Source organism: Pagrus major, chromosome 15 (assembly GCF_040436345.1).
Source record: "Pagrus major chromosome 15, Pma_NU_1.0".
In the NCBI taxonomy this organism is placed as follows: Eukaryota; Metazoa; Chordata; class Actinopteri; order Spariformes; family Sparidae; genus Pagrus; species Pagrus major.
Window position 1 is genome coordinate 24,648,006 of NC_133229.1, and position 16,027 is coordinate 24,664,032.

The window sequence follows — 16,027 nt, forward strand, 5'->3', positions numbered from 1 at the left end:
ATTCTTGACATTATTAAAAGTTGTCACAGCCAGCAATGTGCATTTGGTGTCATTCTTCCACATGATCTTATTTTTATCTACATATCTTCGTTTAAGTAAATAACTTGCCTTCTCTAGTTTAAGTAGTTGTTCCTAAATGTTTACAGTAATCAAATTAATAACAGGAAGTCTTTTTTTTTTCTTTTTTGCCAGAATGAAGAATTTGTCATTTAAAAAAATTCATATCTCAACAAGTTTTCACTTAATGGGAACCACATTTTGGTTCTGTGTAGTTTAATGTAGTTGTTGAGCTGAATCTCAGGAATGGGTCTCAAAGAACTACACTTCCCAGAGTGCACCAGCAGCAGCAAAGTGGCTGCTTGTTACCTGATCAGTCACTGACTCGGAGCACCTGTGAAGACGTGGAGGCTCTCAGTCATTCAGACAAACAAACTTCAGAGAGAAGAAGCTCCAAGTTCACTCACAGGTTCAGTCCAATAGTCGATGAAATGTTTTATTTACTCTCATGGTGTTTGAAATGCTGCTTAATATGTTCAAGTTTATGTTTAACTGCTGTGTAGATTGGTTAAGGAACACATTGCAGCATTGACTTCATTGATTTTGTGTTTAATGAGTTTGTGCTAAAATAATATTTCATTTTGAGTTTGAAAAATTAAAAGTATAAGATACAAAAGGAATAATACAAAGTTAAACATGGTAAAATGTTGTTAAATGTTAAAACTTTACTAACAATTTGGAAAATTCATGAAATTAGATTTTTCTTTATTCCATTTAAAAGGCTTAAGTGGTTAATTCATTTAAAATGTTTAATTAAATGTTTGAATTCATTTAAAATTCATTAAAAATGTTTAATTAAATGTTTGAATTCATTAAAAATGTTTAATTAAATGTTTAAATTCATTTAAAATGTTTAATTAAATGTTTGAATTCATTAAAAATGTTTAATTAAATGTTTGAATTCATTTAAAATGTTTAATTAAATGTTTGAATTCATTTAAAATGTTTAATTAAATGTTTGAATTCATTTAAAATGTTTAATTAAATGTTTGAATTCATTTAAAATGTTTAATTAAATGTTTGAATTCATTTAAAATGTTTAATTAAATGTTTAAATTCATTTAAAATTCATTAAAAATGTTTAATTAAAATGTTTGATTAAAATGTTAACTTTTGTTTCTCTGTCTTTTAAAGGTTTATAACCTAATTTACTGAACAGACCAATCAACTGACAAAGCCAAAAGAAAAATAAAAGTGATTGAGTCAGAAATTTGAGTTTTCCCTGTGTCCTTTGGAAGTTGAACAAGAGGAGGACTTGACAGCGGAGCGGCCTGGCCCTGAGGATAAACGGCTTCAGATCCAGAAATAAGCTGTTGATGCAGAGTAAAGTTGGTCCAGCAGCTCAAAAAGGAGAGGACCACTGCAAAAAGCAGCTTCACCAGACAAGCCAACTTCATTTCAAGAGGAGCAAGCAGCATGAGGACTACAGGATTGGACTGGAGGTCGACATTAAGACTGAGGATAAGGAAGCAGGTCTTGTTAGATATAGCTTTAGAGAGGAAAAGCACACTTTTTGGGTTATTTTGGCTGTAGATTTTCCAAAGAAGGATTATTTTACTGATCTTGAAACTTCAGTATATGTTAAAATTCATTGTTTATATAAAAAAAAATTCAAAGATATTATATTACTCCTTTTTATTAAAATAGCTAATTATTTTCACTGGCTGTGATCTCACATTCAGTGGTTTTATTTCATCAGTAGATATTTTGTATTGTGTTGACTTAGTTTTCTATCTGTCTGATACCGATTTTATAATTGCACTTTCAAATAATTCTGGTTATATTGCAATCCATTTTGCAGTTATCCACCCAAACCTGTTTCCGATGGTATTATCCGTGTATTGGTTTCAATCTAACTTGATTATGTCAGACATTAGCTCACAGAGTTTGAATTTGTCAAATAGTATATGTGTTTTGAGTTAAGGATTAAGATTAATAAGATTAATATTATCTGGAGACACAGAGAACAAGATGAAACAAACTTCCAGAACCCAATGAAAAACAGGCTCAGTGGGTATCAGACAGATAGACAACCTTCTACAAAGACCGAAATTTGGTAGTTAGAAAGTGAAAAGTAGTGGATATATGAATTTGTGAAATTGACAGATTCTTCGTTCTGGTAAAAAAAAAAAAAAGACTTCCTGTCATTAATCTGATTACTGTAACCATTCAACAACAACTACTTAAATCAATACATGTTGCCAAGTTTCCTCAGGGTTTCATGGATGTTCAGGACACATCTGTTACCTGTTTATAAACTTTAAACACTCTTTACAGATATCGGGTTGTGTAAGGTTTCATGAATTTAATAGAAGTTTCAACATGATTTTTTTTTTTTCCAAGAAAATCCATGACATGAACTGGGAGGCCCTGGGTGAGTTGGTATTGAATGACCCATTATTATCTTGAAACACATTTCTTCTGTCATGTGTACAATGTAACAACAAATCAAAATATACATAAAGCAAATAGATGCATTCTCAGGGGAATGAGTGCCATCTGTCAGTGTGCACCAGCACCATGGACAGCTCCGTCATCTGTTACCTGTTTATAAACCTTAAACACTCTTTCCCCATTCCCCAACACATACATCAATACATTAAAATATACATAACAAATAAATAAAGGACATTCTCAGGGGAAAGTAGTCACACCGCTAACATCCCCTCCACCACCCAACACGAGAGTCAGGTCATATAAATGTAATGTGAATGTGATATGACAGGTCTTAAATATGTCAATGTCAAATGTGAAAAACAGATTATTTCCTTCAGACTTTCTTCGTCATGATTTATTAGACCGTGATTACTTGTCTGATTAATTTCTGTTGTGTTAAAGCGACATCTTAACGAAGAGACTAAACTGTTTGTTGGTGTCGCTCCACTGTAAACAGGAGAGCTCCCTCTGTAGAGCAGCAGGATGCTTTGTGATTGGCTGCAGCTGTGTCTCAGCTGGCTCAGGTGAGTGCAGGTGGAGCTTCTGTTCTCTTCTCCTGAGAGTCCTGTGTCGCTGTCCGAGGTGCTGAAGTGACACCGACAGAGCTGCTGTCTCTGTTTAAGGTGCCCAGCCTGTGCTGCTGCTGAGCTTTGTGGAGCAGCGATGAAGCTGAATCCTGGCTGAGAGAGACTTTTTGCATTTCTGCACTTTCTGCATTTTCAAAAATGCATTTTCAATTTTTGAAAAACTTGATGCTGAAATCAATATCCCGCTCAGATCTACATCAGATCTAACAATTTGGTTTTCTGGTGGAGTGTGCTGATAACAATTTGATATATGTTTATTTTTTATTTTTTGAAATTCTGCTCATTCAGAATTGAATTAATTATATATCCATGATTTTACCATCAAATATCACAGAGAACTTAACGGTGATGCTTAATGCCTCCTTTACCTCCCTTTCCTCTGCTGCTCATTGTTTCTGTTCAGATGTTTGAAGCTGATTTCAGCATGAAATTATCTGAGAAATGCTGCAGTGAAAATAATTGGAAATTATCAGAGGTAATCTTGGACCTACTGTCAATTAGAGACCAACCCATTTCTTAAATGTGTTGATCAAAATGCCATGATCTCTGATGTCAACAGGACTCTGACAAAAACAGGACAGCGACATTGTCTGAATCACTCAAAATTCTCAGTTACCTTAAATAAAGCAGTTTCAGTGTTTTTTCTTTGTTTGTTTTTTCTGATTTATTGGCATCTATAAAATGCATGATCAGACCATAATGCATGTCGATAAAAAAAAAAAAAAAAAAAAAAATCTCAAGAAGTTCAGTGATGAAAAGAAACTTAAATAATAACAAATAAAACCATTTTCACACAATTATTTGATATTTAGCAAATGTCCCAATTTATTTTGTGACAAGAATGTTGAGAACAAGTCAGATCCTGATCACAGTGCTTTTGTTCAGTAGGTGGCGCTAATGTGCCAAAAAGTTCATCATCAGCCCTCATGACAGGCCAAAGAAGAAGAGACCCTACCCTCCTCAATCACGTCCTCAGAGAGGATGTAAATAACCGAGACTTCAGGAGAAAATTCATTCAGTTTGTAAAATCTGAGCAGCAACAATGAGCGGCAGAGGAAAGGGAGGTAAAGGACTCGGGAAAGGAGGCGCCAAGCGTCACCGCAAAGTCCTCCGTGATAACATCCAGGGGATCACCAAGCCCGCCATCCGCCGTCTGGCTCGCCGCGGCGGAGTGAAGCGTATCTCCGGTCTGATCTACGAGGAGACCCGCGGTGTGCTCAAGGTTTTCCTGGAGAACGTGATCCGTGACGCCGTCACCTACACCGAGCACGCCAAGAGGAAGACCGTGACCGCCATGGATGTGGTGTACGCGCTGAAGAGGCAGGGCCGCACCCTGTACGGCTTCGGAGGTTAAACATCCATCTCTTCTTCATCTAAACCAAAGGTCCTTTTAAGGGCCACACACTGATTTCTACTGAAAGCTTGTTCCTTTGTCCAATTAGTTGTAGAGATTTATGATAAACTACATAAACATGAAGTTTGTTCCAAGATAAGTAAAACTGACTAAAGTGAATATTCAATAGTAGTGCTTCTGGAGCTGAGGCCAAAGCAATGACCTATATAAACCTAATAGAGATGCAGTATATCAGTGTGGTTTTTCTTCCACAAAGTCTGAGTTCACATAGAAAGTATTTAATTGTATTTTACTGGTTGGTGCTTGTCATGTTGATCGTTAACTATTCTGGTTGGAGCTTTTGCTCCGGTGAATTTCCCTGGTGAGGGTTTAATAGTCTTATCTGACATATAGTGGGCTTTATGTATTGAGATATTTCTTTAGTTTTTGCCACGAGGACGGCATTGTAACATTAATAAACACCTTCTATACGGTGCCTTTTAGTGTGTATTCCTTAAACATATGATGTGCGGAAACCACCACTTGAACTACTGCAAACAACAAATAGATGTGTTTTATTGTGTATTTGTTAATGTGGTAGACTCAGTATCAAATGCAATATGTACACTGATAACATCGATGGTCACACCGTCAGTAGTGTCCCACCACAACTTATCACTTTACATTAAAGGGAGATCGTCTCATTAATGTAGTGAACACATGGAGGCTGTGTAGAGAGTTGTGTTCAACACAGCTATAAAATAATAGTTACTCTGTATACTAATGAGCGGATTGATATTGTTGTATTGATACTTCAGTACTAGCGAGCTACTCATTTAATGTTGACTCCTTTGGAAAAATATGTATAATAAAGTTAAATGACTGGCTGTGTTACTTTTCTGTACTTTTGTGTGTTTGTGCTGAAACATCCCTGACATGTAGCTGGCTGTGACACAAGACCGTGTAAAGTGTTACATCTGAACTGAAGCTCAAGTTTGTCATTATTCGTTCACACATTTGCTGTTTCAACTCAAACTAAAATGAAACTACAATGAATCAAAAGGTCACAATGAGGCTCAAGGTCTGTTCTGTAGTTTACCATAAGTGACTCTTACTTTATTTGTATTAATTGTAAATTTTGCAACGACAAAACCCACTCACTCTGCCTCTAAATAAAAGAGAAAGAACAAAGTCAGGACTTGTAATTTTAGGTCAGATGAGACGAGTCTTCAGATTACATGATCGATATGCTGACGCATGCTCAGTCTCATCCAAACACTCAGCCAATCCTGTGCGAGTAACAGCACAGTCACATTTACATCAGGCGCCCTCATATACCGCGCTGCGACCCCCTAAAGTTTATCCATTACCCGCAAGAGTAATCGAGCCAACCATGCCTGAGACCGTGAAAGCGCCCAAGAAGGGCTCCAAGAAAGCCGTGTCCAAAGCCACCAAGACCGGCAAGAAGAGGAGAAAGTCCAGGAGGGAGAGCTATGCTATCTACGTGTACAAGGTGCTGAAGCAGGTCCACCCCGACACCGGCATCTCCTCCAAGGCCATGGGCATCATGAACTCCTTCGTGAGCGACATCTTCGAGCGCATCGCCGGTGAGGCCTCTCGTCTGGCTCACTACAACAAGCGCTCCACCATCACCTCCAGGGAGATCCAGACCGCCGTGCGCCTGCTGCTGCCCGGTGAGCTGGCCAAGCACGCCGTGTCTGAGGGCACCAAGGCTGTGACCAAGTACACCAGCTCCAAGTAAACCCGCTGATACCCACCAGCACAACGGCTCTTTTAAGAGCCACCCACCGCTTCAAACAAGAGTGCCTTTCCCGTTTAGTTATGCATCTTAATTTGTTAGTTTAAAGCTTATTGTCTCTCAGTTCTGTGTTGCATTTTAAAGCATAGGATATTAAATGTGCAGTAAAATGTTCACTACCAGGGTTTCACCATCATTTACTACTGTAACTCTTAAGCTCAAGTTGACTTTGTTTTTAGTGATTCATAAAATTGTACAAAATAAGATGAATATGTCAATTCACAGATGTGTCCACAAGGTGTCACTGTTGCCTGTATAGTGACCTGTGACAGAAATACTCACTCAATCTGAAGTCATGTGTACATACACTGTCACACTTGTAAGAGCCATATTGATATCTGTTAAGTTTTAGTAGTTTTTTCTTTAAAACATTTTATAATGCTCCTTAAGTACACAGGTGATGACATCACCGACCCCTAATCAGACTAGGTTAAGCAGCCCAAGGAGCTACAGTTTCTGACCATATAAAAGAATAATCTTGTAACTTTGCTTTTACTTTTTTAGTAAAGTTTTTTTCCTGAACAGAAGTTACTGCCTCAGAATATTATTGTGTCAAGCTTAAAAGCGAAGAGGACTGCTTAATAGTGGTGGTAAAGTGCACGGAGGAAATATTGCCGCTACAACACTGTCACTATCCTCAACCACTAGTATCTACAGTAAACTATATTGTCTTCCAGCCGACTGTTCCTTGACCCATCCATACATGTGGGTTTTACTTCATTTTGTGCCATAAATGTTAATACTTGACAATAACTTGTTGCACAAAAATAAATTAGAAACAGCACAACACACACACATAGCTGCTTCCAGTGAATTAGCAGGGTATGTAGCAGACAACGTAATCATTCATCATGATATACAACAAAACAAACAAGTGTTACGTTGATCAGCCTGAAGAGAATATAAAGTTATTCTGTCGCTTTAGATTATATAAATAAATGTCCCCAAGATTTTGAACCTTGTGGGAGTTTGATCATTAAAACAATTCACTAAATCTGAAACAAGATTAGAGAACAGTTCACATACAAGGATCATTTGTCAGGGATTTCTTTCTTTGTGAAACATTAAGGTTCGAAGTCGTGCATTAATGTTTTAATTTCACATTATGCTTTGACATGTAAATTTCAAATGCACTGATGTAGTGACTGATGTTTGGAAGCACCTTACCTGATGCGTTAATGACTCAAAGATAAGTCTCAATCTAAAACAATCCAGCTGACGGAAAACATTTTGATCACAATGTTATACAGCTCATCTCTGTAGCATCCTTATTTATTCATCTTAAAAAGTTTGGACTAGTCTGTTTGTACGGAAACCCTAAAGGGCCATGCATTCATACATTTTATTTCCTCCGTTTTCCCGTGATAACGAGTTAATTTCATTTGTTTTCTCGAGATCTCGAGATAACGAAGCTTTGTTTTCCCGAGATAACGATATAATTAATTCGAGATCTTGTCATTAACTACATAGCTGGTCAGCTAAGTACTTAATGACGAAATCAGGCTCACTTAGATTGCACCGCCGATATAGCTGAAGCTTTGCTAACCTCTTTTTAGATTACGCACACTAATGCGTATATTATCTGTAATAGCAAAGCATAACGCTATTTCAGCCTGTGTCAGGCCTTGATGAAAAGATATGTGACGCGGTGATCGATATGCTCCTGCTCCTCTGACATTGCTACACTGAATGATGTTTCCTGCAATGATTTAATATACTACACTATCGTTTTGTTTTCTCAAGATCGCAAAAAAATTATCCCGTTATCTCGGGAAAACGGCAGTTGTTATTTCCAGATAATAACTCGAGATCTCGAGAAAACAAATGAAATTAACTCGTTATCATGGGAAAACAGGAAATAAAATGTATGAATGCATGGCCCTTTAGGGCTTCCGTAGTTTTGTACAATAACTACATTTCTACAATGTTAATTTGAAATAGATTAGAGATGAAATTAATATGTAATTAGATAAAATCAATAAAGAAATGGCTGTGCACACTGTTTTATTTCTGTAACATAATAGCTCTCTTTAAAAATAAAGGTTGAACTTTATTTTAGAGTTAGACAAAAACGACAAATAATATGGTCTATTAGACAGTAAACATACACCTTTTTAAATTAAATTATCTAATAAAGATGTAATAAGACATAATTTGTATCAAATAAGGCAAAAACTAGAAATAATATGTTAATAATATAGAAATAATTTGGTCTTTATTTAAGCAAAGTACACTAGTAACACATACAAAATCCATAATTTGTATTAAATTAGGCTTAAACCTAGATATATGTTCTTTATTAGGAAAAAAAACACAAAAAACTGTTATATCCTGTACTGTAATAATATAGTTATATCCTCATAATAATTAGTTGCTAATTACAACCTTGTTAGACCATTAGTAGACATTGTTAGATGTTGATTAGTGAAACATTACAAGAAAATCCTTCTCTAAAATAAAGCAGAGAACATCTTATGTCCTACCTGTCACACCTGTATTACTTTTTAGAGGTGGATTAGCAATACATCACATCAAACCACCTGCTCTGCTGGTCCAGTACAACTCTATATTTCTGACAAACATTTCCAGCAACATGTAGATTTATAAAGTGGCAATAGCATAAATCATAAATGTCCCCTCTTCAGTGTGTGACTGCACTTCTCCAGCCTGGTGGGCCACATCTCGGCTGCTTGCAGTGACTGTGGGCCCAGGCTAATATCTGGGTCAGGGTCAGTCTCCATCGTCTCATGTGCAGGTTGATCTGCAATGACATGACGTGTTTTAGTAGCTAAATCCAAGAGGAAAGCAGAAAATAACTTTGCCCACTGTGCATACATTTATTGTTATGTTGAGGATAAATGGTCTGAAAGTCTTACATACCTTTTACTCCACCATGACACCTGCTGGGTCATTTGGTTAGCTTGTAGCTTGTAGCAGGAGCAGCCTACAGCAAAGAGAAGTGAAACGACGCGGTTTCCTTGTTAAGGCTCAGCAAAGGTCACACAAAACTCTGTATGAAAGAGTCCAACTCTGTGGTACCAGTGCAACACTGGTTAATCTGACGACCTTATTCTGCAATGTTAATATTTGTGAAGTGTATTACAGACCAGCTGTATGAGCACAAATGCTGCACAATGTCACGATTACTACAAATGATTAAATTGTAACAACAGAGGAAGCAGCTCTCTAGGTGAGAGTGAGGCGGCTCTTAAAAGAGCCTTTGTGTTGTTGGTTGAGTCTCGCAGGTCTCGGGTGAGTCTAAGCTCTCTCTCCGCGGATGCGGCGGGCCAGCTGGATGTCTTTGGGCATGATGGTGACCCTCTTGGCGTGGATGGCGCACAGGTTGGTGTCCTCGAAGAGGCCGACCAGGTAAGCCTCGCTGGACTCCTGCAGCGCCATGACGGCGGAGCTCTGGAAGCGCAGGTCGGTCTTGAAGTCCTGAGCGATCTCCCGGACCAGGCGCTGGAAGGGCAGCTTGCGGATGAGCAGCTCGGTGGATTTCTGGTAGCGACGGATCTCTCTGAGAGCCACGGTACCGGGCCTGTAGCGGTGAGGCTTCTTGACGCCGCCGGTGGCCGGGGCGCTCTTACGGGCAGCCTTGGTGGCCAGCTGCTTCCTGGGGGCTTTGCCTCCGGTGGATTTACGGGCGGTCTGCTTGGTTCTTGCCATCGCTTCTTCTTCTTTCTCTAAAAAGGAAAAGAGTCGTGAAGAGAGCGGAGACTCGCTGCTTTTAAGCTGTGAGAGCGGCTGTGATCAGTGACGCTGCTTCATCCTCCGCCCTCTGATTGGTTGGGGGCTCCACGTGGAGCTCAGCACCGCCTAGAAGAGCGACCCACCGCCCGAGTCTCCGCTGCTCATTGGAGAGAGACGTGTTCAAAAAGTCCGCCAGAATCGGGCCGGCAGCCTCTGCTGAAGCCTCTGTTCTGGTTGGTCCGACAGGGACTCTCCCGCGCGCTGCGCACACATATAAAGGAGGGTGGCGGCTGTGAGTGACACAGTTTCTGTGAGCAGCGACTCTAGAAAACATACAAGCATGAGTGGAAGAGGCAAAACCGGCGGAAAGGCCCGAGCAAAGGCAAAGACCCGCTCCTCCCGTGCCGGGCTCCAGTTCCCAGTCGGCCGCGTCCACAGGCTGCTGCGCAAAGGCAACTATGCCGAGCGCGTCGGAGCCGGAGCCCCCGTCTACCTGGCGGCCGTGCTGGAGTACCTGACCGCTGAGATCCTGGAGCTGGCTGGAAACGCTGCCCGCGACAACAAGAAGACCAGGATCATCCCCCGTCACCTGCAGCTGGCCGTCCGCAACGACGAGGAGCTCAACAAGCTGCTGGGCGGAGTGACCATCGCTCAGGGCGGCGTGCTGCCCAACATCCAGGCCGTGCTGCTGCCCAAGAAGACCGAGAAGGCCGCCAAGAAGTAAAAGACCCGGAACAGACCAACAAACAAAGGCTCTTTTAAGAGCCACACACTCTGCTGACAAAGAGCCATGTTTCTCATGTTACTGATGATCTTGTATATGATTCACTATCTGTAGAAATCGAGGTTACACATCACTTTAGTAGAGTTGAAGGTAAAACGAGGCTACTTGAGCTCAATCCACTTAACATCTGATATTAATTGTAGGATACTTTAATCGATACTATGAGTAGGCCTAACTCAAGATTACAGCCCACTGAAGTACATGATTTACATCCTATAAATTTACATATACTGTTACAGTACTATGTGCTACAGTAGTCTACGCTGTAATGCTGCTGTCATCTGTTTACATGGAGTTTGCCTTGATGACGCTGAATGATAAATTAGTGCAAAGGAAACACCTGCACCTATTTTGTGTATTCTCTTATTGTCTGAGATATTATACAGGTATACACATTAACTGTAGTGAAACATGATGTCTGACTGTCCACAGGTCGTTTTCGGGTGATATAATATTTCTACATAATATCCAGAAGCTGTTTCCAACGTAAATATTCAACAGTGTGAGGGACTTAATTTACTGTTAAAGGGGAAAATACCTGTCTGTGTCTTTTGTCTGTCATCTTATGAATCATTAACAATTAATTGAGACACTTACTAGAAATGTTCCTGAACAGACGCAGTGGGTTATTTCTCACCTTTTCCATCCACACAGACAAGCTGACACATTGAGATTTTTATGGAACAAAACAGCTCATTTGTTTCCAAGTGAAGAGGAAGTGAAGAGTTGTCTTATTATAAATATCAAGTAACACATAGTAGTAATAATAATAATAATAATAATAATAATAATAATAATAATAAAAAAAAAAATGTATACTTTATAAATAAATAATCATCAATCATGAGAATTAAAATCCATTTAATAAAGGTGTCTATGTGGCCTGTGTAGTAATACAATTCAACATTAATTTGGAGACACTAGGTCACATGACATGAGAAAAAATAAAAAAAATAGCCAGTCTTAAAAATATATTTGGAAATAAGTATATAACACATAAGTCATATACATACATATAATCGAGTCAGCATGTAAAAAACATTGTTTCTGTGTAAATCAAACAAACAATAGTGTCATTTATTGACGGTCCCTAAATCAGCCTCCAGCGCAGCGCGAGTCTCTGGGAGGAGCTGACCGTCCTCCTGCTGCCAACACCGGGTGAACCTGAGTGAAGAGCGCCGCTGGTGTCTCCGGAGTGAACCCTGACCTTTCCAGACATGTTGCCGCTCATATTCATTATATTCAGACAAGTAGCCAATAAAAAGGACCTGCAGTAATCCACCACCTGGTGCACTTCATGTTCCCCCCCGAAGCAGATTTATCATGAAAACAACGTTACATTTGCTGCATGTTTCATTATTGTTCTCATACAGTAATCTCATCGTACTTGTCTGAACAGGATGCTGCTCTCTCTGGATGGTGTGGGTGGCTCTTAAAAGAGCCTTTTGTTGTTTGTACTCAGACTGAAGACCGCTCACTTCTTCTTGGGTGCTGCCTTCTTTGCTTTGGGCTTGGCGACCTTCTTTGCGGGGGCTTTCTTGGCTGCGACGGCCTTCTTCACCACCTTCTTGGGGCTCTTGGCGGCCTTCTTGGGGCTCTTGGTGGCTTTCTTGGGGCTCTTGGTGGCTTTCTTAGCTGCCGCGGGTTTCTTGGCCGCCTTCTTGGGGGATTTCTTGGGGGTTGCTGCCTTCTTAGCTGCCGCCTTGGGCTTCTTAGCAGCTGCGGGCTTCTTGGCTTTAGCGGGAGCCTTCTTGACCGGCTTCTTGGCTTTGGGCTCGGCCACCTTCTTGTTCATCTTGAAGGATCCGGACGCTCCGGTGCCCTTGGTCTGGACCAGAGTCCCCTTCACCACCAGCCCCTTGACGGCGGTCTTGACGCGGGAGTTGTTCTTCTCCACATCGTATCCTCCGGCGGCCAGAGCCTTCTTGAGGGCGGCCAGAGACACGCCGCCGCGCTCCTTGGACGCGGCCACGGCCTTGACGATGAGGTCCCTGACGCTGGGCCCGGCCTTCTTCGGCTTGGCGGCCGCCTTCTTCTTGGTGGCTTTCGCCGGAGCGGCGGCCGGTGCTGCTGGTGCTTCTTCTGCCATTGTGCGGTTTGTTCCTGCTCTCTCAACGCGAGTCTGAATGAACTGACTCTCAGAGGCCGGAGCTGCACTTAAACACACCATGAGAACCGTGGAGACTCAACCCGGCCGCTGTCTGCTGAGTGCAGGCTGAATGTCGTGTCACTTGTGTTTTCTCTTCATCGATAAAACCCTCCAGACTGACTGTGGGAGAGGTGTTGGAGGCTGACAGTGAAGGAGCCGGTAGCGGACTCGTGTCTCTTCGTGTTGAAGTCATGTTGAGCTCTGATGCTCTCTGCATTTTGTTCAGGGAGCCTCCAAACCTCACACTTTCACCGCCGTGCTCAGCGCTGCCCAGCGACTTTTCCACCTCATTTCTCCCCTAAAATGTTTAAAATGCATCAGGGATCCATCAAAATGTGATTTCTAGCTGCTCAACATGTTTGTTCAGAGATTAAATATAAAAACAACCATCTGTCGTTGGTCATATTTTGTTAAACTGGAGTTAATGTGGCGGCAGCAAACACACTGATCAGGGCTGAGGCTTCCCGTCAGTTAATCACCATGACTGTAAACATGTCCTCTGCTGAGGACGACTGTTAATATAAACACACTGATAATACTTCTGCTGCTTAATCAGATGCATCATATAATGTTCCCGAAAATAGATAAATAAATACATTCATAAATCATCATTGCTGAATATTAAAAACCTACAAACACAACACTTGTATTCTGCAGACACTGACAGTGAGGATTTGGGTTCCTGGACTTTGGATTAAAATAAACTCTTTGACTTTATAAACCCAGTTTGACCAAAAAAGATCCCGAGCTGCCTCGGGCCCACTGATGGATCTGATTATGAAAATCATGGTGGGATTTTAAAGGATTCAGTTTAGTCACTTTGGACCTGTTGAATTAGATCAGTGTGCAGGAGGCAGCGCAACATCATTTTATTTCAATGTACCTTGTATTCAAAGATATTATTTTACTCAATGGACTTAGTTACACTCCATCACTAAAAGAAAGAAATAAAGGATTTAATATAATGTTGACATGTAAATAACTGTACAAAACATAATGATCTGTGAGTTTTGTGTGATCCAAAAAACATTAAAGGGGCACTATGTAGTTTTGGAGAAGAAATTCAAAATCAGAATTTTAATATTCAAAATATAAATGAGGTAATAATACAAATTCAGAAGTGTATATATATATATATATATATATATATATATATATATATATATATATATATATATATATATATAGTTTCCCCATACCTGATTAAAACATGCTGTTTTCAGAGGAAAGGTCCATAAGAACAATGCTTACATTACTTTGATATCAAAAGTCTAGTTTATTTACTGAAACACACTCCTTTGTTAAATATGCTCTGTAACAGATTAATCAACAAAGAAAACAAAGTTGATGTTCTGCTACAAACACTGCACTCTCCTCCCGGTTCTGCAGACCATCCCTCGGCCTGTCATTGAAATTTAGGTTTTCTATTTTTTTCCTGCACAATTAATAGTATTTTAATATACATTTAAGTGTGAAATACTCTCGTTGCAGATTACGTCAAGCCTGTGTCCCATATGTCCATTCACAATGCAAATTGGAAATATGAGTAATATAGGAATGCTATACTATAATAAAGGATAAGTGTGATAGGAGATTAGTGGAAGAGAATAAGAACTATGTTTATTGTGCATACAAAGTTTATGAGACTTGTCAGATTGACCTGGCAGTTCTTCATGCAGATCAGTAATCTGAAATAACAGCTAGAAACTGTAACAGCTTCATCTTGTGCTGACCTAAATGAACTGAATCTGTTTTATACAACCCCTGGCAAATATGATGGACGCAACACTCTTGGAGGACGAACATTCAATTGTTTAATTTTGTAGAAAAAAAGCAAATCACAGACATGCCACAAAACTTTTTTTTTTTTTTTTTTTTTTTCAAAATGCCAACCTTCTGGCTTTAAGAAACATTTAAAAAAAGAAAGAAAATTGTTGTAGTCAGTCACAATTGCTTTTTTTTAGATCGAGGAGAGGAAAAAAATATGGAATCACTCAATTCTTTTTCTTTTTTTGAATAAATATACTGTCTGTGATTTGCTTTTTCTCTACAAAATTGAATGAGAATCCTCCAAGAGTGGTGATGCCATCAGTTTTGCCAGGGGTTGTAGATCATTCCCAACTACTGGAGAAACAGAAGCTAATGCAAGTTCAGCTTAATATTTTTTCAAACATTTGAAAAGGGTTTTGTGTATATTTTCTCCTCTACTGGAACCAGGAAGGGTGCTCTTGTTTGAAGGAGTGGGTGGCTCTTAACCCTTGTCCCCTCCTCAAATTTACTACCCTCTGGACACCTTTGTGGCAAAAATGTACACGCACAGAAAAACTGCTATAAAATCATCATACGTCAAATATTTTTTTCTACTTTGTTTTTCATAAATCACTTAAACAATTTCCCACTTATTCAAAACTACCAAACATTCAGTCATTTTCAGGATTTTAACCCCTTAAATGCCAGTTTAATTATTTGAATTATTTTTTGTTACAAATAAAACACAAAAAATGAATTATTTTCCATCAAATAAATAGTAAGGCGATGGGGCTTTGGTGGTGATTAGAGTCTTGGATATGTCAAAGATTAGCAGCAAAATTGATTTTATTGCATAAGTATTTTTTATGTAGTGTCAAATACACTGCTTCATTGACTGCCATTCAAACCACATTTTTTAATTTTACTGCCAATACAGTATAAAACCATGCAGTATCTAATGTCAGCATTTCATTTTGAAGAAGTGATATTTGACATTTTTACTGTATTCCACCAGATTCAACCATTTTCCCAGTGTTTTTTGTGTTTTTTTGTAACAAAAAATTGAATAATTCAAATAATCAAACTGGCATTTAAGGGGTTAAAATCCTGAAAATGATTGAATGTTTGGTAGTTTTGAATAAGTGGGAAGTTGTTTAAGTGATCTATGAAAAAAAAAAAAAGTAGAAAAAAATATTGATGTATGATTTTATAGCAGTTTTTCTGTGCGTGTACATTTTTGCAACGAGGGGGGCAAAATGCATAAAGAGTATAAAAGACACGTGAGAGTAAAAGACATTGGATTTCAAAAAATTACTAAAAATAAAAGTTTTTGCAAAAATTCATGCCATAAGCTGTAACACAGCCAAAATGATCAAAGAAAAGGAGGACACTTAAGAGCCGCTGTGTTGTTGGGTAACAG

At 39.3% G+C, this 16,027-nt stretch overlaps 5 protein-coding genes across 5 annotated transcripts; 3 read left to right on the top strand and 2 right to left on the bottom strand.

Annotated features, from left to right (window-relative positions):
* The first annotated feature begins 4,122 nt into the window (after positions 1-4,122).
* Positions 4,123-4,594, top strand: LOC141009642 (histone H4). Its single transcript, XM_073482327.1, has one exon. It carries the CDS (start codon positions 4,123-4,125, stop codon positions 4,432-4,434), a length of 312 nt encoding a protein of 103 aa, XP_073338428.1. The 3' UTR covers positions 4,435-4,594.
* Positions 4,595-5,797: 1,203 nt separating this feature from the next.
* On the top strand, positions 5,798-6,759 carry LOC141009430 (histone H2B 1/2/3/4/6). Its single transcript, XM_073482057.1, has one exon. It carries the CDS (start codon positions 5,807-5,809, stop codon positions 6,173-6,175), a length of 369 nt encoding a protein of 122 aa, XP_073338158.1. The 5' UTR covers positions 5,798-5,806; the 3' UTR covers positions 6,176-6,759.
* Positions 6,760-9,358: 2,599 nt separating this feature from the next.
* On the bottom strand, positions 9,359-10,727 carry LOC141009511 (histone H3). The gene has a single exon (XM_073482157.1). The coding sequence runs from the start codon at positions 9,899-9,901 to the stop codon at positions 9,491-9,493; it is 411 nt and encodes a 136-aa protein (XP_073338258.1). The 5' UTR covers positions 9,902-10,727; the 3' UTR covers positions 9,359-9,490.
* LOC141009514 (histone H2A) lies at positions 10,266-10,649 on the top strand. Its single transcript, XM_073482161.1, has one exon. The coding sequence runs from the start codon at positions 10,266-10,268 to the stop codon at positions 10,647-10,649; it is 384 nt and encodes a 127-aa protein (XP_073338262.1).
* An 826-nt stretch (positions 10,728-11,553) lies between the features above and the next one.
* On the bottom strand, positions 11,554-12,960 carry LOC141009288 (histone H1-like). The gene has a single exon (XM_073481814.1). It carries the CDS (start codon positions 12,877-12,879, stop codon positions 12,184-12,186), a length of 696 nt encoding a protein of 231 aa, XP_073337915.1. The 5' UTR covers positions 12,880-12,960; the 3' UTR covers positions 11,554-12,183.
* Positions 12,961-16,027: the final 3,067 nt, after the last annotated feature.

Bases quoted from the DNA above. Each gene is read 5' to 3' on its own strand.
- LOC141009642 (XM_073482327.1), top strand. From the start codon at position 4,123: ATGAGCGGCAGAGGAAAGGGAGGTAAAGGACTCGGGAAAGGAGGCGCC.
- LOC141009430 (XM_073482057.1), top strand. From the start codon at position 5,807: ATGCCTGAGACCGTGAAAGCGCCCAAGAAGGGCTCCAAGAAAGCCGTG.
- LOC141009511 (XM_073482157.1), bottom strand. From the start codon at position 9,901: ATGGCAAGAACCAAGCAGACCGCCCGTAAATCCACCGGAGGCAAAGCC.
- LOC141009514 (XM_073482161.1), top strand. From the start codon at position 10,266: ATGAGTGGAAGAGGCAAAACCGGCGGAAAGGCCCGAGCAAAGGCAAAG.
- LOC141009288 (XM_073481814.1), bottom strand. From the start codon at position 12,879: ATGGTGTGTTTAAGTGCAGCTCCGGCCTCTGAGAGTCAGTTCATTCAG.